We start from the raw sequence: 25579 nt of genomic DNA, 5'->3' as shown, positions 1-25579 counted from the left end.
CCCCCCCAAAAAAGCCGAGAATATTTGATAGCGGTATCCAAGGCAGTTTCTTAAGATAGCATTCTTCAGAAGAGCAAAGACAAGTTTTGGCTCTTTGTGAGGCTTACAAGTTGGATTCACCATTCCTGCCACTCATCTCGGAGACATGTTGCACATCCTTAACAATTTCTTGTCTTTTGATTAAATCAAGAGAAGCAATGAATTCACAAGCAATTATGCAAGAACATTGTGGTCCTCTTGTAGGTAGGTAGGTCATATGTGTAGAGTTTTCCACTTAAGAGTAACATGCCTGCCATCATACCTGACCTACCATTTCATGAGAGGAAACGTTTAAAAAAACTATACACTAGCTTCTGTTGCCCATTATGGAGCAACCTGGTTGACCCATGTGTATTTTCTGTATGCGGACTTTGGTGGAGCTGTGTTCATGCTGTGTGAGTTGGGGACAAATCCCTTAACTTCTCTAAGCCTCAGTTTCATTATCTGTATAATGAAGAGACTCTTCATGAAATTGTTGCAACACTTATGTATGAGCATGTACGAACACAATTGCTGCCTGGTGTGGTGGCACATGCTTGTAACAGGAGAACTCCAGAAGTGAAGACGTGAGGATCAGACTTGAGAAGCCAACCTAGGCTACTTAATGGGACATTGTTAAACATCCATGGCTGGGAAGGTAGCTCCATGATAGGGTGCTTGTATACTATTTACAAAGCCCCAGGCTTTATCCTTAGAACTGAGGGTTGGGGCGGGTGGGGAGCCACCTGCCTGCTGCATGCCAAGCCCTCAACAAACAACAACCGGTATCTAAGTGAATCACTGCAAAGAGAGTTAGTGCTGAGAGCCAATTATCAAAAATTTAAAATCTCCTTTAGGCTTACCTAATACAAGTTTAGCAACTAAGAGCTGCAGAGTGACAGTCACAACTCCAATTTATCTGTGACCAAAGAGCAGGATGGAACTCAAGGACCAGATGGGAGAAAGGGAAATGGGAAACCATGAACAAATAAAGACGACAGTGGAGATTTGCAAAATAAAGAGGGGGTTTTTAGAGAAGAAAGGGTATGCAGGAGAATGCCAGAAGACACCAACTTCAACCAGACCAGCCCTCCCACCGCCCAGGTTGGCAACTCGGGGCTGAGCCCAGACGTGAAGGCGGGGTTTCTAGACGTCCGGTCCCCGCCCGTAGGCCTCAAGGGGCGGGACTTCCTGTCGGAGCAACCCCGTTACCTCCGGAAGAGCCGAGCCCTCGACCCCGGCGGTTGCACTTCGCGGTGTGCGCTCACACGAGGTAAGTCCGTTCTGTCCCTGCATCCCTGCGCTGCGGTATTCGGTGGCCGAGGCGCAGGCTCTAACGAGCTGCAGGCGAGCTGCCCCTATGCTGGGCCGGGGCGGTGGCCGGGCCCTCCTCCCGGCTCTGCTTTCCGGAGTACTCCGGAAACAGCCGAGCAGCTTCGCCAGGCCATCCTCATTGATCTCCGAGGTTCTGTGTCGCAGAATATGCCCGACTTTGCAGAAACCCTCAGGGATCTGTATGGCAAGTTCCCTGGGTCCCGAAATCACAGGGTTAGGGATGGGCAGGCCCAGGTCCGGTGATGTCTTGCGTCAGGAGCGGGGACAAGTGACAGGATCGAGACAGTTTACAGTCTGTATGACTTTTGTTCCCAAAGTGAAGGCTGCTAGAATATAACCCCCATGAAAGCAAGTCTTGTGGCAAAGAGGTCTTTGAAATAAAAGGGTTTATTGAGCCTTTTGCATATACTAGCTAGGAAAAGGACCAAGACTTGGGGCACATTTTGTAAACTACCAACAACAAAGGTAAAAAGTACGTCTGAGATTTATAGCTAACGGTAGTTTTGGATTTCAACGCACAGGTTTTTCAGTTCTCCATTATTGCCCCCACCCCTACCCCGCAAAAAAAGAACAAACCCCAACAACTGTTACCTAATTGACTTCCCTTATACCTTCTTGTGGACCCTGTAAATTTCAGGGCACCTCAGAAAATTTCATTTATCAGCCCCCTTTCCTCAAGAAATATATTCAGACTGGTTGAAACCTGCATATAAATGACTAAATGCTGTAAAGCAACAGCATTTTTTGTCTGCAAATGTCTCTTGGTTGATATCTATTCGGCTGGATAATTCCTTGAAGATCCAGCTTTTGAAACGGTCTTGGGGAATCAGTAGGTGTTCTGTTAGTGGTTAGTGTTGTCACAGGGTAACATGTGAGAGGCAGGAGCAGCTTCTGGTGAGGGAGCAGGCCCAGCCCAAGACAGTTGAGTTGTGAGGAGACGAGAAGAGTGGAATAAGAACAAGATGGATAGTGTGGAATCCATTCTTGAAGGTCACTAAGCAGTTTGTTCTGTAGATCAGAGTAGTCTTTTACAGTTACTTGAATGCTTGTATCACAAGGAAAAGGCATTTAGTCACGATGGCGTATGGCAGTAATCCCAGCCAGCATTCTGAAACTGAGCCAGGACAGTCAAGCGTTTGAAGCCCACCTTGTCTCAAGGAACAGGAAGCCGCAGCCTTTGGACACTTGTCCATCTGCTCCGTGTCCCTGTGCTGTTCTTCCTGTGCAGTGAGGCAGAGTTCAGATGCCCTTGAAGAGGAGGCCCAGCGTCACTTGCTCTCCGTTGTGAAGCAGACAGTGTTAGTGTGGCTTTATAAAGAAGGCCACCTTTCCTGAGCACGACCGCTCCCATGCCTCTCTGTGCTAAGAACTCCTGTTAGCTGTGGTCAGCTGAGCCTGTGGTGGGTCTCTAGCGGCCGGCAGAAAGCTGGCAAGTCTCACGGTTATACTTCCCCCTCCCTGAAGCCTAGGAGGTAAATGGCGCCTTTGCTTTTATAATTACATTTTTAGACCTAAAGTTTTTTTTTTTTCCCCCTCAGAATGCTGTAATGGAAAGCAAGGAACTTTCAAATCAGAATTGAGTATATATTCTGTAAAATCTGCCTGTATAACATTGGGCAAATTATTTCTAATCTGTATACCTTAAATTCTTCACCTTTACAATCTTATTTTATATATATATATATATTCCATGTGCAAAGCATTTAGCTTCCCGGAGTTCAGTTAACACAGACATCTTTTGCTCCTTTGTCTTTAAACCTGCTTTTATTTCAGCTTTCCTGGGGTTCTTTTCTTGTTCCCCACCCAGTCATATACCTGACCTTTAGGCTACTTCTTGATCTCATCTTGACCTACGTAAGCTTCAATTGGATCCCTGCTGTCCCCACAATATGATTATGGTATGGCCACTTCCCAAAATGTGATACTATATGGACACTTTGGGAGACAGCTTCCATAGAACATATTTTTGCTTTAATAATTCTGTTAAGTTGGGTATAGTGGCACATGCCTGTAATCCTAGCACTTGGGAAGTAGAGGCAGGGGATCAGGAGTTCAAGGTCATCCTTGGCTGTTTATTGAGTTTGAGACCAGCCTGGACTATGAGACACTGACTCAAAACAACAGTAGTAACAAACATTTCTACTAGAGAGGTGAAATATGTGATGTTTCAAAATGATGTTTACTGGGCTTTTATCTTGGGCAAAAATGTTGAAATGTAAGCCAGGGAAGGGCTGAATCAAAATCAAAGTGAGTTTCTGATTGAGACGCTTGTGTCAGTGAATGCTTGCAGAGTTTGTAACTGTTTTGTGCTTCCCTGTGTTGGATACGTTTAGAAGATGTCCGACCCCTGGCAGGAGTGCATGGACTTTGCGGTCACCCTCGCAAGACGAGCTGGAGAGGTATGTGTGAACTACAGTTTCCCTGCTGGAGTGTGATGTGTGTAGAGACTGCAGTACAGCCTTGTGCGGTAAAGCATATTCTGATTAGACTACATTTTCTCTCTTACTAAACACTTTAACTACAGTGGAATCATGTGTCTATTGGCACCAGGGATGGAACCTGGGACTGTGTGCGTGTAGGCACTGGCTCCACATGACATCCCCCCCTGGATTTTCCAGTGTGTATTGTTAAGCTTTTGTGATGACAGTCCTGAATCTAAAATAGGATATGAAATTATGTAATATTTTACCTAGAAGGTCATGACTCTAAAATGACTTATTTCATAGACATTTTTGAAAGAAAAATTAAGAACGTTATGTAAGACTGATTGAATGCTTGACATTATTTTTGTAAGGTACCTTCTTGTTTGGTTAAAATTACTTACATATTTTTTACTTGCTTACCAAAAACACCTTTTTAGATGATCTGTGAAGCTCTAAAAAATGAGATGAATGTTATGATTAAAAGTTCTCCAGCTGACTTGGTAACAGTTACCGACCAGAAAGTTGAACAGATGCTACTCTCTTCTATAAAGGAAAAGTACCCATCTCACAGGTATTTCTTGCACCAATTTAAAGTGATAAAAGTAAGCCAGGTTGTGATCTATGCATGAGGCCAGTATTGCTTCTAGGTACAGATTTATAAGCTGACTTAAGCTTGAAAAGGTGCCTCTTTGAGTTATTGGGCAGCTCAGGCCAAGATGATGCGGAGGAGGAAGACACACCTGGGGTGATGTCTGGGCCATTGCTTTGGATAATGTGTGTGGTCTTGGTCTTGACTGATGGCATTGACTGTTTCTGACCAGTCTTTTATGTATTTGTACCTCATTAGTTAAGATTCCAAATCCTGAGAAGGAGCCCTTGGTGCTGAGTTAGGTCGGTTGCCTGTACTGTGGTTCTAGGGATGGGGGAAGAGGTGGTCTTTGGATTCTTTAGATGGTGGAAGCAGTTTTTTGCTGCAGGCACAGTAGAAAAGCTCAGTTAAACTCCTGCATTGCTGAGTTCCTCAGGTGTGAGAGAAATGGTAGCGTTGGGACGTTTGAGAGAAAATCCTAAAGTCAGGACCCTGCTCAGACATAGGAATTTAGTAGAAACACTGTTGTCAGCCAGGCAAGGTGGCAGATGCCCCTAATTCTGACACTCGGGAGATGGAGTTAAGAGGCATGGGAATGTGTAGCTGGTCAGGGCTACCCAGTGAGACCCTGTCTCAGGAAACTCCAGGCTGTAAACAGGTCAGCGGTAGAGCACTCTGCATGTGCAAGGCCCTGAGTCTGATCCCCAGACCTTTAAGAAGTTAAAAGCCATCCTCTGAAAGCTGTAGGCTATAGCTCTGTTCCTTCTTCCTCCTGTGGCATCAGCCATTATCAGCCTCTTAGCCACTGAGAAGGAAAAATACTTAAAATTGTGACTGAACATACTTCCTTCTAATAAAACAGAAGTAAGAGAAAGAGGACAAATATTTATTAGGACAGTTCAATATCCAACAATGAAAAATTCAAAAAAGAAAACAGAGAAGAAACTAATGAACTCAGACACCATTTATAAAATCAACTTATAGTTGTTGTACACAGTCATGGCAGGTAGTTTATAGTCACATTAACTTACTGACTGTTCTCTGTTATCTATTACTCCTATGAAAATAATTCTAAATGACGGACATCGTACGTCACAAGTTTCGCCAGAGTTGGGAAGATGGGAGTTGCTGGGCCGCATGGCCCTGGCTGCCGTCTCTGGAAGTTTCAGTCAGTGGTCCAGGGGTGCAGCCACCAAGGCTCCAGTAGGTCTGGAGCATCCCTTCACATCTGTGGTTGCTGGCAGCTGCAGCTCCCTGCGGGTTGTCTGCTGGCAGCTTCCCCCGTGCGGCACTTTTGTGGATCCTCTGAGAGCTACATGGAAGCTGGCTTCTCCCGGGATGGGGAGGGAGAAGCAGTGTGAACAAGATGGAAACCACCAGGCCAGGAATAAGGCCATACAACTGGCACTCTCGCTGTGTTCTGTGGGTTAGAAGTCAGTGTCACACTCAAAAGAAAGTGCTATATGGGCTCTACATCTTGATAGGTACTAGAGAATTCGTGGCCTTTTATTATTTATTTCAATTTGTTTGATTTTAAGACAAAGTCTCACTCTTGTCCAGGCTATCCGGGAATTCATGATTTCACTTGTACCTCTAGAGTGCTGGGATTTTAGGCGCTGCAGGCACACCCTCCCTGTGCTCTTACTTTAGAAATCACTGTATTTCCTTACTTTCTCGTTTTAAGGAGGACCCTCTCAGGTCCTGTATCTATGCCAGCATTGCATGTAGAAGTAGGGGTCTGTACTGCTTCACATGCCTTTGTTCTGGGGAGTACAGCTTTGTCGTCTTTATCACATGTGCATGCATGTATGCATGCGTGCATGTGTTTTATTTTTAGAAAGAAAATGGGCCAGGTGATGGTGGTGCACCCCTTCAATCCCAGCACTCAGGAGGCAGAAGCAGGTGGATCTCTGTGAGTTCAAGGCCAGCTGGGGCTACACAGAGAAACCCTGTCTTGAAAATCAAAAAAAAAAAAAAAAAAAAAAAGAAGAAGAAGAAGAAGAAGAAAGAAAAAAAGAGCAGCAATAGAACAATAGTCTAGCCTTGGCTTGTGTCATGGTAGACCCTGTAGCTAAGGAAATGAAGCTTAAAGTTCTGACTGTAATTTAGAGGTTAGAAGTCTGTGTTTCTTGCTTTCAGTTTCATTGGGGAAGAATCTGTGGCAGCTGGGGAAAAGACTGTCTTCACAGACAACCCCACGTGGATCATTGACCCTATTGATGGGACGACCAACTTTGTACACAGGTATGCCTTTAATTTTGATGTAATCACTGTTGTTGCTAACTGGATGGCTCTCTGTGCGAGGCGATACATACTTTAGGAAGCTGTATAAATTGTTTTTGTTCTTCATTTTAAGAAACTGTATATAAAATGTAGCGGTGGAGCTACATTTCCCATGCAGGTGTTTTCTAAGATGAGGAGGAAGTGAGGGAAGGGTACTGTGTGGACTTGTGCCTGGTCGCCATTCTTTTTCTTCCTGGGAAGACTGTATAAACATGTGAGGGAATGACATGGGTGCTCCGGGTCAGTAAAGGAATTGGTAAGGTCACCGATGGATAGTCTATATGTACAGTGAGTTCACTCTAAGAGAAAAGAGGGGCACTAAGGGGGTGGGATTGGGATCTACAGACTGAGATTTGAATCCTGCGGCTTATTTATTGGCTTTGTGACCGAGCGCAGAGCGCAGTTAGTCTTCCTAAGCCTCAGTTTAAAGATTACGTAAAAGCAGGCTGGAGAGATGGCTCAGTGGTTAAGAGTACAGGCTGCTCTTCCAGAGGTCCCAGATTAGATTCCCAGCACCCACATGGCCTCTCACAGCCATCTGGAACTTCAGTCCTGTGGGATCCAACACCCTCTTCTGATCTGCACCGACACTGCATGAACATGTTTAAACACCCATAACACATAAAATAAAAATAAAGGTTAAAAAATGCTTAAAATCCAGATGTTCTAGTTTGTTATCTGTTGCTGTGATAAAACCATGACCAAAAGCAACTTGGGGAGGAAAGGGCTGATTTCATCTCACTCTGTATAGTTCACCGTTGAGGGAACCAAGGCGCAGACCACGGAGAACTGCTCACTGGCTTGCTCCCTCTGGCTTGCTCTGCTGCCTTCCTTCTCTAGCCCAAGCCTGCCTGGCCAGAGATGGCACCACCCACAGTGGGCTGGCCTCCCTTACGTCAACTAGTAATGAAAATAATGCCCCACAGACATTCTCGAAGGCCAGTTTGATGCTGACACTTCCTCAGTTGCGATTCCCTTTTCTCAGATAAGTCTAGGTATGTGTCAAGTTGACAGAAACTGTGACCCTGGGTATGATAGTATAATTCTAGCACTCGTGAGTTGGAGGCAGGAGGATCGTGGGTTTGAGGCAAGCCTGGGCTACACATTGAATTCCAGGCTAGCATAAACTACCTAGTGATACCTTAGTTTTTAAGAAGACCTTGTAAAATGGCCATATTAATAGCACCTGCTTCATAGAATTACTTCACTCTGGGATTCTTGTTCTACACTTTTGTAAGAACTAAGTATAGTGCTTGGCATGGTAAGGAAAAGTTGTAACTGTACGCACACGTGTGAGTATGCTGCGTAAATAGTTACTAAAGTCTATAAAGCTGTAAGGCATAGAATCCACATGTGACAAGGCACTGTACCTTTTAAATATGGAAGCTACTTGAGAGACATTGAATAAATCAAAAGATTGTAATGTGTTTTTATTAAAATAGAAATTCCATGTTAAATACTTATGCTTATTTTCATCAGTATGTAAGCTTATTTCAGTTATGTTTGAATTTATTTTGCCTAATTTTTTTAAAATTCTGGTTCTCTTATGTGTGAGAATATAAAATATCTGTGTGCAAACTAGAAACCGTAAAAATCACTGGCTAACTGTGTTTATTTTTCTAACATTCAGCTCCAAGTTCCATGTCAGAATAGGAACAAATAATTTTTTTCTCCCTGGTTTATTGCTTGTGGGGAAACTGGAAGGAATGTTTTCTTTTTAACTGTGACCAGCGTTAAGGAACTTTGAATTTGTACTTTGAAAACCAAGCGTGTCCATGGTTACTTTCTTTACAGTGTTTGATACAAGGAGCTGTGGGATGGATGGATGGTGTGATGGTGTTCAGGGCAGTTTTCTTCCCTCTCTGTCGCCCTGGTGCTGAGGATCCCGTTCTGGAAGTGATGTTGTTCCCAGTTCCTTGTGGCCCTTCCAGTCACGTTACTGTCTGTAGAAGTATCGTGTGTGTGTGTGTGTGTGTGTGTGTGTGTGTGTGTGTGTGTGTGTGTGTGTTGCCTCTTTCTCCCATTTATATGCATAACTTGTGACATATTCCACCTTCAGAGTCATGAGAATTAATTTGAAATAATCTTATAAGTACTTGTTGAAATTAAATTCTGTCTTGGTTAGTTTGTGTTTTTTTTTTTTTTTAAGGTTTCCTTTTGTAGCTGTTTCTATTGGCTTCGTTGTAAATAAACAGGTATGTCTTAAATGTATGGTTCATAAAATACCTTGCTTTCCTTTTCTGAGAAAAAGTAAATCTGTCTGGTGTTTGGTTTGTGCCACCACATGACTGTGAACATCAGCTGCAAGACTGGGGACATCGTCACATGCATTTCCTCCAGGGGATAAGGTTGTTTCCTGAGGAGACACAGTTGGAAAGAGACAGTGAGCACAAGTAAAGGACACGCACATCCCCATCAGACTAGTGACACACGTAGCTGCGACAGGAGTTAATGGGACGAAAATGTCTCAGAGACGAGGTGGGACATTTCAAAGCGTGTCTTCATGATGTTAGTGAAGGGAGGCATTGCAAGGCAGTGAGGTGTCTGGGGGCTGAAGGATGGCTGGAATTAGGGTGTGTTTAGGAACGTAGACATAATTGAATTCTTACATGCAAAACCCAGTAGAGTGAAATCCATTGGCTGCTGTGGTCCCTTTTTGTTCGTTCCCTGCTGTTTGGCTGTTGGCTGCTGTCTTCAGGGAACTTGTACACTGCATTCTATCAATATGAACAAAAATATATTTCAGAAATTTCTGAAATAAAAACCCAAGGCTAAGTGGTAGAGTGCTTGCCTAGCGTATATAAACCTCTGAGGTGAATCGCTAGCAACGTGCATGCATGGCATGCGTATACACACACACACACACACACACACACACACACTCATACACATACACTAAAAACATGTTAGTACAAAGCTCTTGGTTACTGGCTGCATTGGTTACGTAGCACACCAGGTGGTCCTAAATAAGCCTTTAGCATAGATTCAGCCAGAGCATAAAGTGGTCTCTACTTTTTTTTTTTTTTTTTAAAGTATTAGGAAAAGATTTATTTTAGAATGGATCAAATACAGCACTATTGTGACCTGGAGTTGCCAGGTTTAATTCAGAAGGTTGAGTTGGAGGTTCACCAGTTCCAGGCCAGTCTATGATACATAGCAAGACATTGCTTCAGAACCAGACAAAACAAAACAGGACAATAAGAGTAACAAAAACAATTCAGCAATGAAAGTGCTTTTCCATATATTATTCAAATGAACTATTAAAGTGTTAGCATATATCCATATAAGCATATTCTTTTTTAATTCTGATCTTAAGTGAAGGAGGGGCTGTTCAGCAGAAATCTTGACAAACTCCAAACCCTATGAAGTTTCTCAATTTGGAAATAATCTCACTTTCATTTCTAGGATGTAGGACGAGCAGGTAATATGAAAGAAGCCATGGTCAGTGCTCATTGTGAATCTAGAATGCAGAGTCACATCTTGAAAAAAAAAAAAAAAGTATTCCCTGTGTGTTCTACTTTTGAATCCTTAGTTTATTACAGTCAAGTGTGTCATCAGGTAAAGGTAACATGGAAGGCAGAGAAGGACATAAGCAGTTCTGTCCATAGTGCAGTGGGGGACTGTTCATAACATAAGGCATCTTAGAAGTTGGCTATGTTAGTTGCCACTTAGAAAATTAGAAATTTGCCAGCTTTAAAGGAGGAGGAGGAGAAGAAGAAAAAGGAGTTTTATCAAAAAGAACAATTTGGCAAAGTTGATATGATTTTGACCTCTTTGAAAGAGGTTTCTGCAAGACAGTTACAAAGTGTAGACCCCTGTGATGGGATTTATGGGAGCCAGAATTATTCTTAGTAGTTGAATCTGTAGATTTGAAGGCACCGTGAGAATCTGAAGTGCTAGCAGGGAAATGGACGCGGTGCAAGATGGGTAGAAAGCCTGAGGTGTCAACTTTTAAAGGACACCTCAGGGAAACATGGAGCTTTTAAATTAAGTATTGAAGAGCTTTGAGGATAGCTGCCCGTCTCCAGCATTTGGGGTCAGCAGAGGTTTATTATAGTTACAGTAGACTGACTGGGCAGTGCAGAACTCAGACTGGGTGTTAGCAGGAGACTAGGAAGTACAAAATGTAGACCTTTTGTTCTTTGATAGTGAAGGGGCTGCTTTAATAGAACCCAGGAGACTGGGTAAATAACTATAAATCATTGGCACACAGTGGAGGCTGGGGTTTAAGGTTAGTGTCTGGTGAAACCATTCTCTTCCGAGGCTGTGCGCCTTAGGCTGCTGGAGAGGAAGAAGGCTGAATCCTTACATACTAGAAGGCAGATGCCTCTTAAAAGCCACCCCTCCCAGTACCTTTTCTGTTAGCTATTGAGTTCAGCATGAAGGTGTAGGGGGCAAGAATTCAAATGAGCAATAAGGATGTGAAAAGGTACCAGAAGAGAAGGAGGATCCATGGATGGAGTTTGTCAGAGAATGGATGAGCAAGGATCCTGATGCAGGCAGACACAGTGTTCATTGTAGAAAATACAAAAAGCTACCTCCATCCGAGGCTAGGAGAGAGGGACAGTGTTTTCTGTGTCTGGACTTGAGTGGGAGGGGAGCTAATGAGGTCTGATGACTTGCTGTGTTTGGGCTGCAGTCGATCATTTGCTCATTTTATTAATATACTAGATGTTCTTGTTACTTTATTCAATTAATTGAAAAAGCTCAGATTTGCTAAAAGAGCCTTGCTTTCCTATGCAGATGGAGTTTGGAGTTGTGTATAGCTGTGTGGAAGATAAGATGTATACTGGCAGGAAAGGAAAAGGTGCCTTTTGTAATGGGCAGAAACTTCGGGTCTCACAGCAGGAAGGTAGGTGTGTCCTCCCCGGCGCTTGGTACCCTTGGCCAAGTGTGCTTGTAATTAGGTATTTGTATGTTAACCTCTGGACATAGTGTTAGCTGACCCAAGATTGTATTATTGTTTCCTTTTCCTCCTGACCTCAGTTGTTAGTGTGATAAAACATGGAAAAGCAGGAGTCACTGAGCAGGTGCACGCAGGCTCAGGTGATGTCCAAGGAAGGATGTTGATGTCCCTCAGGTTCCTGTTCTGAGGCTCGTGACTTCGTGCTTCAGCCACACTCTCGCAGTCTCCCAGAATTCCTGCAGTTGACTGGATGCCGCTCAGCCCATTGTTGGCCAATAAATCATACATAATGCAGTTAAAGCTGAGATCAGTTGGGCATGGGGGCATATTCCTGGAATCCCAACACTCAGGAGGTAGAGGCAGGAGGATCAGGAGTTTGAGGCCAACCTGGGCAAAGCCAATTCTAGGGCAACCTACGCTTTGTACAAACGTTTACCAGAGAAAAAAAATCTGTACCTTTCCCCAACAAGCAAAACCACCTGAGAATCCTTAAGAATGATACCCAGTAGTTTCTCAGTCTATGTGAGGGTCAAGTCCTTCATATAAAATAATGTTGTTGCATATAACCTGTCCACATACCCTTGTTTTCTTTGTCTCCAGGTTAGTTACAGCTACCACAGTATTGATACTGCTGTATAAATGGTTGTTATACTCTATGGCCTAGGGAGATAATGTGGGAAAAGTTTCCATTTTCAGTGGATACAGGCTTTTTTTGTGGGGCAGGGGAGGGGTGTTGCCGTCTGAGAGGAATTAAGTCTGTGAATGTGGCCCCTGTGTGTGTGTGTGTGTGTGTGTGTGTGTGTGTGTGTGTGTACATGCATACTCATTGAGGTAGACATTGGAGTTTGAACTGTTTCATATGACAGTTGGCATTTTAAGTCACCTTTCTTTCATAAAGTCAGCCCTACATTTTCTAGTTTGCACCTTCAGGATCCTTTCAGTTTAGTAAGTACTTTAAACTTGCAAACAGTTTTGATTTTGGAATCTTTGCAGATTTTCCTAAGTTTCATAACTAACCAGCCTACCTACCTACTTTCCTTCCTTCCTTCTTTTCCGATTTTGTTTTGTTTGATTTTGAATCAAGGTCTCACTGTGGTTCTTGCCTGGAACTGGCTGTGTAGACCAGCTTGGCCTTGAACTGAGAGATCTGCCTGCTTCTGTCTCCTGGGTGCTTACATTAAAGATGTGCACCACTGTGCCCAGCCATAAACTTTCTCTTAAACACTTAAGTTGAGGGCATATTTTTAGTTCATTTCTTTTTGTTGTTGTTGTTTTTTAAATGATTTATTTTTATTTTTTTAATTAGAGTTGTGTCAAGCACCATACCTAATTTATAAGTTTTTTAATATTTGAAGCTTGGAAAAAAAGTTTGATAAAACTAGGAAAAGGAATTTAAATATCTATTTTATTCTGAATTGTGTCAGATTTGTTCTAGGGTTTTGGTTATTGACATCTTGTGGTTTATTGGAAATTACTTCCCTTTTCAGATATTAGCAAATCACTCTTGGTGACTGAGTTTGGCTCGTCCCGAAAGCCGGAGACTCTACGGACCGTTCTCTCCAACATGGAAAAGCTTTGCTCCATTCCTATCCACGGGTAAGCCTTCTCGCTCCCGCCGCACTTGCCGCTGATTTCACTTTCTAAGGGAATTTTTATCTTTCTCTGTGTGGGTGTATTGTTCAGGTGTGTGCGTGAGTGTGCTTGAGCGTGTGTCTATGTCCGTTATGCTTATGTGGAGACTGGAGCTGACCTTGGATATCTTCCTCGTGGTTTCAGATGAATTTTGTTGTTTTGTTTTTGATTTTTACAACATGATTTTGCTGTGTATCTTAGGCAGGCCTTGAGTTCACAGTCCTGCTGCCTCGGCCTCCCCAGTGCCTCCGTCTCCTCCATCCTGGGCTGAGAGGTGTGTGCCACGATGTCTAGCCTTGTCCCTCTGTTTTTGTCTCTCCGTTTAAGCGTATCTCTTGCATAAAACAGAAGGAGTTTGAATTTATAAGTCAATTTGTGAATGTTTTTAATAGACACAGCTATTAATGTATTGTGTTGGGATAGCTGTTTGTATTATTTGTAGTTACTGTGTTTATTTTATGAATTCTTTGTTTTAAAATTTTTGTATTTATAAATGCTTACATTTTTAGCAGATTTTTTTTGTATTAAATCTTTCTAATGTTCCCAATGTTGCTTTATGTTGTGTTTGTGATAGGATGTCACTGTGTAGCACCGGCTAGTCTGGAATTTGCCTCAGTCTCTAGGGCTAGGGTTGGTTATGTGTTTTACACTCATGTCCACCTTCAGAGACATTCGGTAATAATGACTTTTATAAGTGAATAAGCCAGAAGTGAATATCGCTGGGAATGGTGGCGGAGGCGGATACTGTTGCCCGCTTAGGAGGCTGGGGCAGTAGGACTGCTCGATTCTAGAAGTGAGGGTTTTCAGTGGAGAACACAGTGAGACCCTAGCTCAAAAATGTTTGTTTGTTCCTTTGTTTCTGAAGCCAGTACTTACCCTAGACATTTTAGGAAAAGCTAGTGATTTGATGTCCTTAAACTTTATATAGGTATTTATTATACAGGTAGCGTTTTTCTGGTCTTTATTATAGTTGTTTGAGTAAGAATAGTCATTACAAAAGCCACTGAAGCAAGGCATGGTAGAGCATGCCTGGGATGGTAGAGCATGCCTGGGATGGTAGAGCATGCCTGGGATGATAGAGCATGCCTGTAACCTTGGCCTCTAGGAAGCTGAGATAAGAGGACTATAGAGAATAGTTCAAGGACAGCCTGAGCTATATAAGAAGAGACTGTGCAAATGAACGAGAAGCCATTGAGAAGCCAGGCTCTGTAACACTTGTCTGTCATCTCAGGCACTGAGCAAGCTGAGGCAAGGAGGCTGGGCTGCGTAGTGAAAGCTCATTTCAAAGCATGCAAAAAAGCTATTGAATAACGAGGAATTTAGGATTTTCTCTCATTGCTCATTGTCAATACTCTTTTTCTCCTGAAGTATCATTGGGCATAGATTCTGAGAACTCATCAAGGACCATTGAGTAACCCAGCCTTGTTTTATAGCTGAGTTCAGAGGTTCAGACACAGGAGATCACACAGCTAGATGGAGATACAACCACAGCCCTGGCTTCCAGATCATTCTTTCTTCAATATGTAACTTCGCTTTTAGGAATTAAGATGTTCCAAGTACATTTTGACCATGCTACAAACTACGATTTGGGACTATAAATCTGGTCTGCATAGTAATATGTAAGGTAAATTTGCAGCTTTGTAACCTAGCTATGGAACCTCCCAGAACATGAAACTTTAAAGGCCTAAGGCATAATGTCCTTGAGGCAGGAACAATGTGCCTTTTCAAAGCCTGTGCTACAGTTAGCTGTGTGAAAGCAGGCACTTTAACCATGGGCAGTAAAATGGCTGTAAAATAGCTTTAAGTGGTTAGCTTTTTGTTTGTTTTTGGCTGAAATAAAAAATAGCTTTTAGGTTTTGATTTGGGGTTTTGTTGTTTTTTTAGTAGTTGGACCAGGAAGGTGTTAGCAAAGATAAGTTCTGTTGTCTCACTCCTTTCTGGGCTCTCTTGTGTTTTCAGTGCCATTTCAGAATTGCTCGTGCAGAACAGTGAGATCCAAAAGTCATGATTTGTCTGACTGACGGGAACAGGTAAACCAGCCAGCCAGGTCCTGAGGAGGTCACGACAGGCATGAGATAAAGCAAATTATGATGAATCACTTGCTTGATCTGAGGGCATTAATGCGATGTGTCCAGCGTTTGGAGATTGTGACATGACATTGTCATCTTCAGGGTTCACGCTTGAGTACTGCACAATCAAGTTACAAACAAGAATCGTATGTAGTCTCATGGTGTTTCCTGTTCAGTCTACAGTTTTGTGTAAATTCAAATCGGACAGGCCCAGGGAAGAGCAGTTTTATAATAAACATGGTACTTTTTACTAATAAATCATTTGTAATCATTGCATTTGTAATTTAAGATAAGTTGTCCCCACTTTCATGACAAAAACTGCGAAAATTTGAAGAAGTTGTGAAGTAGCTGAGCGTGAGAGCAGACCCAGATCTTTTGATGTGGTGCAGGCTCCCTTCCCTCCTAGGCACACTCAGTCTCTAGAAGGAGCGGATGAAGATCCAGTTCAGAGCGTCCAGTGCAGAATCTGGGTCACGGTATCACTGCCAGCAGAGTGATGTCTTAGGTGATCCTTAGGTGCTAGCAGAACAAGCTCTTGCTGACTGCTGAACCCCAAGAGCCCTCGATGCCCACCAGAGGCCGGCAGGAGTTCCCCTGGTGGGGATGATTGTGCACCCCTGGTTTAGGCACCTCTGAGTGGTAGGGCACAAGAACTTACTTGTGAGCAGTCCTGGTCATTCTTTGCAGAACTTGAGCCCTGAACTACTGTGTCCCTGTCTCCCTTAAGAAGTAGGGAAGCAGCCTGCCCTGGGTTTTGGTTTCAGTTTGTTTCCTTTCAGGCAGAGTCTTACTGTGTAGACCAAGGTGATATCAGACTTAGAGTGCTCCTGCCTGAGCCTCCTGAGTTCTGGGATTCTGGGCATCTCCGTTGTGCCCAGCTTACCTTTCTTTATATGCTAAAACTTGTTACTTGGAATTGGATTGACTCTTCTTGCTAGTTCATTAAACTTGGTATAAAACTAAAGTGTAAGTTGTAAAACGCACTCCAAATCAAAGGTGTTTATTTGAGGGAGGTGCAGTAAAGAAACTGCCAGCATGACTGCTCCATTGTACGGTTAAGGTTTTTATTGTAGATATGAGAGGAAAAGAGCCAAGGGCATCTGGAGGAGTCGAGCACAGAGAAAAAGAAGTAGACTGAACATTGCCGGGGCTGGGGAGCAGGAGCGAATAGTGGAGAGAGCGGGAAAACAGAGATAGAGAGTCAGTGAGAATAGTTACAAGGAGGCGGAGTAGCCGGGGGAAGGGCCAAGAGACTGGCATGGGGGCTTTGAAATGTGCAACTAGTACTTGTGAGCGGGGACTGAGGGAGCCTGGAAGCTGGCATGGGCTTTGATACATAGCCACAAGTGTATGTCAGTGGAGGCGTACGCCCCTTCTGCCACAGGGAAGGCAAATGACTCCTTTTGGCAGATGGGAGCTGGATTTACAAGTTCCTGAGGGATGTTAGCTTTTGTCTAACCGCCAGAAGTCCTACAGTTCAGGGAGAGCTGGGCCTGGACCCAAGTGTTGGATGAGTCAGTGGGTTCATTCTTTAGCAGGGAAGTGGAGTACCCTTTAGATCCGACGGGTGTCATGTTATTCCCATCCTTTTTTAAAATTGGCTTTGTGAAAGATACTGGGTTTTGTTTTTAAGATACAGAAAAAGAAAAAAAAAAACCACAGTTCATCAATTCTCAAGTACTTTTGAAGAAGTTCGCCTTATCAGAAGTGTAGAAATATTCTTTGCCAAAAGGAAGTAAAAACAAAGTAAGAAAAATAGTAGTAAAAAAAAAAAAAAAAAAAAAAAAAAAAAAAAAAAAAAAAAAAAAACCATGAGGTCTGAACATTATTTTGCGCCAGAGGAGGTCTGCACAAGTAGATAGTGAAGCCACACTGTAGCCCGGGCTGAGTGCAGAGAAGCTGCATAGGTGGAACTGTCTCAGAGGCTGAACAGCCTGAGGATGTTAGCTGTCTAACAGACCAAGCCTGGCCTGACCAAGTGAACATGTCATCAAAAAACCCTAACACACAACCCATCAAAAAAAAAAACAAAAAAAAAAAAAAAAAAAACCCAAAAAAAATAAATAAAAATTAAAGAATGGTTGCGTTAATTTGAGTAAACTTTAGCAGAGCGTTAGTGTTCCCTTGCGTCACACTGGCCTGTTCAAAAACAAAAAAAAAAAAAAAAAAAAAAAAAAAAAAAAAAAAAATTCTTGAATACTAGTTATTTTGTCCTGTGTTTTTCGTGTTTGTTTTTGAGACGGTCCCATTCTGCCCAGGCTGGCCTCAAACTCATGATGGTCCTCCTGGCTAGCCTCAGCCTCCTTCTGCCTACACTCTAGAGCACTGGCTCTCAGTATTGAGACCCTTTAAGAAGTTCCTTGTGTTGTGGTTTTCTCTTAAAAGCCATATTTAATTAAGTATGTAAGGCTAAAGCAGGCTTTATTGTGTTGCTACTTCATAACTCTAATTTTGCTACTGTTGTGAATTGTAGTGTAAATATTTTTGGAGATGGAGATTTGCCAAAGGAGTTGCAGCCCTCATGTTGAGAACTGCTGCTCTAACGTGTTTATTTCTTAGTGAAAGAGCTACTCATTAACATAAGCACTTCAAACACGAGTGCTGTGTTTCTGCATATGCTACAGGCCAATCATGAAGGTCACAGGACAGCTTTCAGGGGTCAGTTCTCCCTCCACTGTGAGCTGTAAAGATGGAACTCAGGTCGTCAGACTTGGTGACAGTTAACTTGACTTGCTAAGCCATCTTGACAGCCCTCTTTGTTTTTGAGGGTCCCACTTTGCAGTCCCAGCTGGCCTTGAACTTAATATGCAAAGACCAATAGTTGACCACCAGCTTTACTATTTATACATGATTTTTCCTGAATTCACAAACCTCCTGCCTTGGCCGCCCAAGTGCTGAGATTAAGGTGTGTACTAGTGTATACAGCTTGATTCTCATTGCCCATCCATTTCCTTTAAAGTAGTTTCATAGTCTTTCATTTGTTATGCGCTTGATATTTTTTGAGCATTTTAAAGCTCCTGTTATTTGTAGAAAACAATGACATTTTGAAAAGTAAAGACTGAATGTTCATGCAGAGCCCAGGTATCCTGTTTTGGTTTCAAGCACAAGCATGATGTTTTCCAGTTGGCAGTGAGCAGTAGCATGATGTTTTGCACGACCTGCAGACGGGTTGCACTGTCCTGTCTATGCAAAATAAATGCACTGTGGTGCTGGGGTCTAGACACAGGAATGTACACAAGTGTCATTATTCTTCACTGTTAGTCTATTTTTGTTTTTTGAGACAAAATGATACAGTGTACTCCAGGCTGGCCTTGAACTCACTGTCCTGCTTCAGCCTCTCAAGTACTGTGACTACAGGTGTGTGCTGTCACACCTGGCTCTTTCTGCTGTTTTTTGTTTTGTTTTGCTATCCCTTAAAGTCTTTGTTATCTGTTGTGTTTGTCTTAGTAAATGGTTGCTTTGTGATAAATTCGTGATTTACACAGTACATAGTGACAAGATTATTTTAAGAGATTTCTTTTTGTGTATGTATATGAGTGTTTGCTTGCATATATATGTGTGTGCACCACATACGTAAGTGACTGCAGAAGCCAGAAGAGCGCGTCAGATCCTCTGGCACAGCAGTTCCAGGTGGTTGTAAGCCACTATGTGAGTCCTGGGAACTGAACTCAGGTCCTTGCAAGAGCAGCAAGTGCTCTTAACCACTAAGTCATTGCCCAGCCCTCATATATAAATTTTATATACTTTAAGTATATAGAGAACATTTTTATATAGAGAAAGTTTAAAGTATATAGAGAATACTTTTGTCCACAATTATTCTCTAGATTGAGGCAAGCAATCTCAGTTGGCATTGAAAGTGATCTTAAAGAGGAATACCTTTTTTGAGAGTTTTTTTTTTTTTTCCTCTCCAATCTTATTTTTCATGGTAGAATCCGGAGTGTCGGAACAGCTGCTGTTAACATGTGCCTTGTGGCAACTGGAGGCGCAGATGCATATTATGAGATGGGGATTCACTGCTGGGACATGGCAGGAGCTGGCATCATCGTCACCGAAGCGGGTGGAGTGCTGATGGATGTGACAGGTGAAGTCATGGCACCCCAAAGCGTGTTTCCTTCACATCTGTTAGGCTTTTCCTCTCTGTGTGGGCTGTGGGGAAAACAAAAACAAAAACACACAATTGATAACGTGTCCTAAAAGAAAAATAAGCTATATAATTTTCTATACAATCAAACATTAGAGATAGAGACAAAGATGGTGGCTAGTGGTAATACATAATGAGAAATGATTGAGACTCTTCAAGTGGGAATATCAGGAGCTCCAGAGAGGCTTCAGGAAGGTCTGCTCTTCTCTGAGGCTTGTACCGTGAACTTTGAACAGGCCATAGTGAGAGTGGACAATGGAGTTTGTCCACCACCTCTTTTGCTCTGGCCAAGGTCAGTTAAGTATTAACTCTGAGCAGAAGGTGAAATTGAAGAAAATGACTCTGAGTTCCAAGAGCTTACCAATAACCAAGGAAGTATGCCATGGTGGAAGAGGAAGTGGAAAGAAAGCCATGTAAAAGACATCAGAGTGAGTACCTGTCCACCACTGCTCAGACAGTGAAGAAGTGGAGGAGTGTGCCTGTCCACCACTGCTCAGACAGTGAAGAAGTGGAGGAGTGTGCCTGTCCACAGTTGCCCAGACAGTGAAGAAGTGGAGGAGTGTGCCTGTCCACAGTTGCTCAGACAGTGAAGAAGTGGAGGAGTGTGCCTGTCCACCACTGCTCAGACAGTGAAGAAGTGGAGGAGTGTGCCTGTCCACAGCTGCTCAGACAGTGAAGAAGTGGAGGAGTGCCCACAAGGAGCAGAAAGAGAGGGTGGCATTCAAACTTGAGGTTCCTCATATTGGTACTTACTCAGAAAGGATGCCTAGAAACTTACATCCTCTCAAGACTGAAACGCTGTCATTGGGTGATGGTTTTTTTTTTTTTTTTTTTTTTTTTTTAAAGAAAACTGAATATATTAAAATGTTAACATGGCCATAAGATATAGCTGTGTACTTGTTTGTCTCCTGGTTGTTTTTCTACAGGGTATAACTTTTCTATATTTGATTTGATTTCAGGTGGACCGTTTGATTTGATGTCTCGACGAATAATTGCAGCAAATAATAAAGCATTAGCCGAAAGGATAGCCAAAGAAATTGAGATAATACCTTTACAAAGAGATGACGAAAGTTAGTTGGCACAGAACCGTGTCCAGCTCCATCATACTTACTGACCCTGGGATGTTTGAGGTGTATGATGTCACTGATTTATATTTGTCTTTGAGGTCCTTATTTTAAAGTGGGAACATTTTTAAAAAATGACATAAGCAAAACTAGATGGAACATTTGATTATTGAAAGAAAATTTGCATGTAAGAATATCTTGGGGAAAATATAGAGGAAGTATAATTAATGGACTAGCCATGGAATAGTCACCAGTCCACATGATCCCCTTAAATTTTAGTGTACTATTTATATGCACAGTTCTCAATTAGAAAGTTTTCCTTTTGTAAAAGTTTTTCTCTTTGTTCCAAAAGCCATATTTAATTAAGTTTGTAAGACTATACCAGGCAGGTTCTCTCCTTGTAGACAGCCGTTTTGTTTTATTAATCACTGTAATTCAGCATCTGTCAAACAGTAGGCAATCTAAAGTCACCTTACAATAAATACCAGAAGCCGCAGTTCCTGCTTCTAATGGGTACAGTGTAAGATGACTATTCTATATCTTTGCTTCCTGTTTTGAAGTTACAGTTACGTCACTGTCCTTTTTATATTTCATATTGCCATGCCATTTCATAGAACTATGTTGCCAGAGACGATTGCTTATTGTGGTCATTTCTGCAGTTGGTAGACTACTGTATGTTGTAGGCTCCGTCTGAACCCCTGTGCTAGAGAGAAATTTTCACAGTATCTGATGTAGTTATAGTGTAACGTTTTACTAAATGTAGTATTCACATTCAGATACTTAAACTGGTTTTGGCTGTGCTGACAAATGTATTGTGGAATTAATGGTGAATGAAGTATTTGATTTCTTTCCAAACTCCTTCCTTGATTTCATCACTACCGTCTATATATTCTATAAGGATCTCGGGCCTCTCAAACTCAAAAAGAAAATTTAATGGTTCCTATTCCTTTTTAAAGGAATTAATTTATTGTCTAGCCTTGGTCCTTGGCATATGAACAGATATTTTGTTCTTAGTATGTTTGAACCTTGTATTTGATAAAATGAAGTGTTCTTGTAAGTTCCAAGGCAGGTATTATTTTATTGTTGGGTGATTTAATATATTAAATCTCTGTGATACTCTGATTTGGAAACTGTAGTTAATATATTTCTGCTGTTAACTACATGATTTAAAACATCACATATCATGTAAATTCTGTTATAAGACAGGTTGTTTTTGAAATTAAATTTATTTTAATTAAGACTATTATGAATAACATTTTATTTTATTGTATTTATGTGTCCCAGGCTGGCTTCACAATTGTTATGTAGCTGAGGATGAACTTGAACTTCAGATGGTCCTGCCTTTCTCTCTTTAAGTTCTGAGATGCACAGAAGATGGTAGTGTGCTATCACATCTGGTTTTTATGTGCTAGTGACGGAACCTAGGGCCCTGTGCTTGCTAGATAAGCACCCCAGCCCATGAATAACATTTAAATTAAAAGTGTAATTAATGATATAATATCAAAGCTTATAGTCTCAGCTCTTTTTAGGGGTTTTGAGTTGAGTTACAAATATTTGAAACTAATATATACAATTGGTTATGTATTTTTACCTTTTCATATAGTTTTCTCAAAATAGGTAAATACTTGGTATTTTCCCCCGTGCCTAGCTGTTTGTGTATATTCGTGCTTTGGAGGCCGCAGTATTGCTCAGGTGTCAATTCCCCCAGGTGGATATATATAGTTAGTCAGGATTTGAAGGAGCTTTCTGTCACTTTAACAAAATGTGGCGGCATTCTCGCTGAGCTGCACCTGGCCCGGCTTCAGAGAGTAGCACCTAGCCCTAATCCATCTTTTGTTTAGTAGACACATTTTGTTTCTCTTGTTGCCCTCTTGTGTGAAGCCTGTCTTGGAGTTTCCCAAGGATACAAGGCCTATGCAAAACTTGATTCAGGAAACCCAGAAAAAAAATCGAGGAATTTGCACTTGGCATTGTATTGTTGGGAGCCCCTTTCTGGCTAAACTGTAATGGCGAGAAATAAAAATGCCGGAGACCAAGGGAAGGTGCTTCAGTCCTTTGAGGCTGGACGCCCCCCTTCAGCCATCAAAAGGCCAAATACATTCTTAAGGAGGCTGGACACACCCCCTCCCCCTTCCCCCCCCACCGCCGCTGCTGCAGCTGTCAAAAGGACAGATACATTCTTTTTTTTTTTTTTTTGGGGGGGGGTTTCGAGACAGGGTTTCTCTGTGTAGCTTTGTGCCTTTCCTGGGACTCACTTGGTAGTCCAGGCTGGCCTCGAACTCATAGAGATCCGCCTGCCTCTACCTCCCGAGTGCTGGGATTAAAGGTGTGCGCCACCACCGCCCGGCCAGATACATTCTTAAGGTGCCTCTGAATCTTCTTTCGAGGGACCTGCGTGAGCCCACATACCTGTGTCGTGATATATAGCAACAACAAAATGTCCGAGATGCTTAAGTAAGGAAAGGTTTGCTTTGGCTCACCTTAGGGCTTTAGTCCATGACTGGTTGGCCTTGTGACTTTGTGACTGTGACAAGACAGCGCATTATGCCTGGCCTGCATGTTACAATGGTTGTGCTCACTCATGGCCTGGAAGAAAAGGGGGAAGAGACTGAGTTCCACAGTTGCCCTTGAGGGCGTGGCTCAGATGGCACAAAGGTCTCTCACCCAGGCTCCACCTTTTCTCTATCTTCCCAAACTATCACCCGGGGAAACAAGTGTTTCTGATTATTTAGTTTTTTTTTTTTTCCAAAATAATTTATTTTTATTTTATGTTCATTGGTATTTTGCCTGCATGTATATCTGTGTGATGCTTTCAGAAGACCTGGAACTGGAGTTAAAGACAATTGTGAACTGCCATGTGGGTCCTGGGAATTGAACCCTGGTCCTCTGGAAGGGCAGCCAGTGCTCTCAACCGCTGAGCCACCTCTCCCTGTATCCTGTATTTAGGGTTCTTTTGAGACAGGGTTTTGCCGTGTAGTCCAGGCTAGCCTAGATTTCTCCATCTTCCTATATATGCCTCTCTAATGCTACCATTACAGGCATGTACTACCACACTGGCTGGGACCAGTCTTTATTACACATCCCTGTGGAGGATAGCCAGTTTCCAAACTCTTAACAAGAGGTTAAGGGAGAAAGTTAACAACTAACACAGAAATACAGAGATCCCTAAATGGCACTGGGAAGTTAGAATCTTACTATTCACCAGATATGAATGAGTAGAGTACCATACTTAATGCAGTGGTGTTTGCCCAAGGCCAGTGAGATAAGAGTCCCAATTATACGGCTCCTAGCAGTGAGATCAGGACCTGTCCCTGGCGCTTTGCTGGCTTTTGGGAACCTGTTCTCCATGCTGGGTTACCTTGCCCAGCCTTGATGCAGGGGGAGGAGCTTGGTCCTGCCTTAACTTCATGTGCCATGCTTTGTTCAAGCCAATGGGAAGCCTGCCGCTTTCTGAATGGACACAGAGGAGGAGTGGATGAAGAGGCAGGTAGATGGGAAGTGGGTTGGGGAGGGGAACTGTGGTCGCTATGTAAAATAAATGAAAGAAGGTTAATTAAATAAAATCTTTTAAAAATCCCAATTAGACCGTGGTCTAGTTTGTGAAAGATACCGCTTTCATTCGGGGAAGGAGAAGGTTAGTCTTTCCTTCGAGTAATGTGGGATTGGATGTCCATGGAAAGAGGAGAAATACTGACTCCATCCCATCAAGTAAGAGATCAGTTTCTAGAACTAAATACAAAAAGTAAAATGGGTCCACTGAGGTGAGGCTTATCACATCTGATGGCCTGAGTTTGTTCTCTGGGATTCCCATGGTGGAAGGAGGAAACTGATCCTTGGAAACTATCCTATGATCTAAACGTGTACCATGGGTTGTGCATACCCCACCTCCATATTCACTTTTTAAAAAGTAAAACAGTTTCTGAAAGCACATTTACTCTCACTTTGGGCAAAAGCTGGGTCAACGATGCACGTACAATACACTCCACATAAAAAAGGATGGATAAACTGAACTGCATTAATAACTTTATCACTGAAACACCATCAGGGTTTCAGAAGGCAAGGCATCCATAGTCCTGTAATCCTGGCACTCAGGAGGTACAGGCAGAAGGATCAGCAGTCTCAAGAAAGAAAACTCAAGCTCAGGAAGTTTGATTTATAAATACCTATATGTTAGAAACTTTCTATATAAAAACGTCCACATCTAAAGGACAATGCATTTGCAAATGTAAGCAAATATGTACTTCACAAAACAAGCAAACATACAACTACTCAGTCATTCATTCACCCAGGAAATGAAAACAGTAACACCCCAACACCAGAACGGTTAAAATAAACAAAAAAAAAAGAAAGAAAGAAAAATGAAAAAGAAAAAGAAAAAACTGAAGCCTAGCAATACCAAATACCAAATACTTATCTGGGAAGACAGCATGGATTGGTAAGCATAGGAAACCCCTCAACTGCCATGGACCACTGCTAGTGTAAGTATTTCGTGATACTCAGGAAGTATCCAATCTGGAGAGGTGTTTGTCTCAGGAGCCAGTCTCCACTTCTTAGTATACACCTGACAGATGCAGACCTCAAATATCCACCCTGCGTGGCCAAAGTTGCCCTACATGTAAAACTGAGTCCACCAATAGCAGGTTTTAAAGGGTGTGGAAGAGTCCCATAGTGAATACTACACAGCACTGAAAGGGTGTGTGTGTGTGTGTGATAATTACCAATGAAAACGTGATGGATACTACACAGCACTGAAAGGGTGTGTGTGTGTGTGTGTGTGTGTGTGTGTGTGTGTGTGTGTGTGTGTGTGTGTGTGTGTGTGATAATTACCGATGAAAACGTGATGGCTTCCAGCCTGTCTCAGCCACTGCTTCCCAAAGGCATGCCCTTTCTGAAGTCACCAGTGATGATGTAGTTTAAAGAAGCCAAATCATGGTGTATCCAAATCATGCCTTTAAGTTGACCTGCTTTTCTGCCCCCTTGTTCTGTTTTCAGGAGCACCTTGGAAGTTTACTCTGGCCCCTTCTCTTTTTCCTCTTCCCGTTTCTTACTCTGGTATGACACTGTTCCTAGTTTGCACCCTTTTCCTCTTGTTTCCAACCAAGGGAGTCACAGGTCTGTG

The 25579-nt window shown here is 42.5% G+C and overlaps 1 protein-coding gene across 1 annotated transcript; it reads left to right on the top strand.

Moving 5' to 3' along the window:
* Nucleotides 1-1182: 1182 nt before the first annotated feature.
* Impa1 (inositol monophosphatase 1) lies at nucleotides 1183-21703 on the top strand. Its single transcript, XM_028887551.2, has 9 exons — nucleotides 1183-1291; nucleotides 3687-3752; nucleotides 4214-4347; nucleotides 6505-6609; nucleotides 8798-8843; nucleotides 11392-11500; nucleotides 13042-13150; nucleotides 19185-19336; nucleotides 20356-21703. Exons 2-9 carry the CDS (start codon nucleotides 3690-3692, stop codon nucleotides 20469-20471), a joined length of 834 nt encoding a protein of 277 aa, XP_028743384.1. The 5' UTR covers nucleotides 1183-1291; nucleotides 3687-3689; the 3' UTR covers nucleotides 20472-21703.
* The last annotated feature ends 3876 nt before the right edge of the window (nucleotides 21704-25579 follow it).

Source organism: Peromyscus leucopus, chromosome 2 (genome assembly GCF_004664715.2).
Source record: "Peromyscus leucopus breed LL Stock chromosome 2, UCI_PerLeu_2.1, whole genome shotgun sequence".
NCBI classification, from domain to species: Eukaryota; Metazoa; Chordata; class Mammalia; order Rodentia; family Cricetidae; genus Peromyscus; species Peromyscus leucopus.
This window is presented reverse-complemented; position numbering and strand designations above follow the sequence as displayed.

Excerpts from the sequence above, each read along its gene's own strand:
- Impa1 (XM_028887551.2), top strand. The coding sequence starts at position 3,690 with ATGTCCGACCCCTGGCAGGAGTGCATGGACTTTGCGGTCACCCTCGCA. Across the intron at positions 3,753-4,213 it reads TCGCAAGACGAGCTGGAGAG|ATGATCTGTGAAGCTCTAAA; the intron begins GTATGTGTGAAC and ends ACACCTTTTTAG. Across the intron at positions 11,501-13,041 it reads TCGGGTCTCACAGCAGGAAG|ATATTAGCAAATCACTCTTG; the intron begins GTAGGTGTGTCC and ends TTCCCTTTTCAG.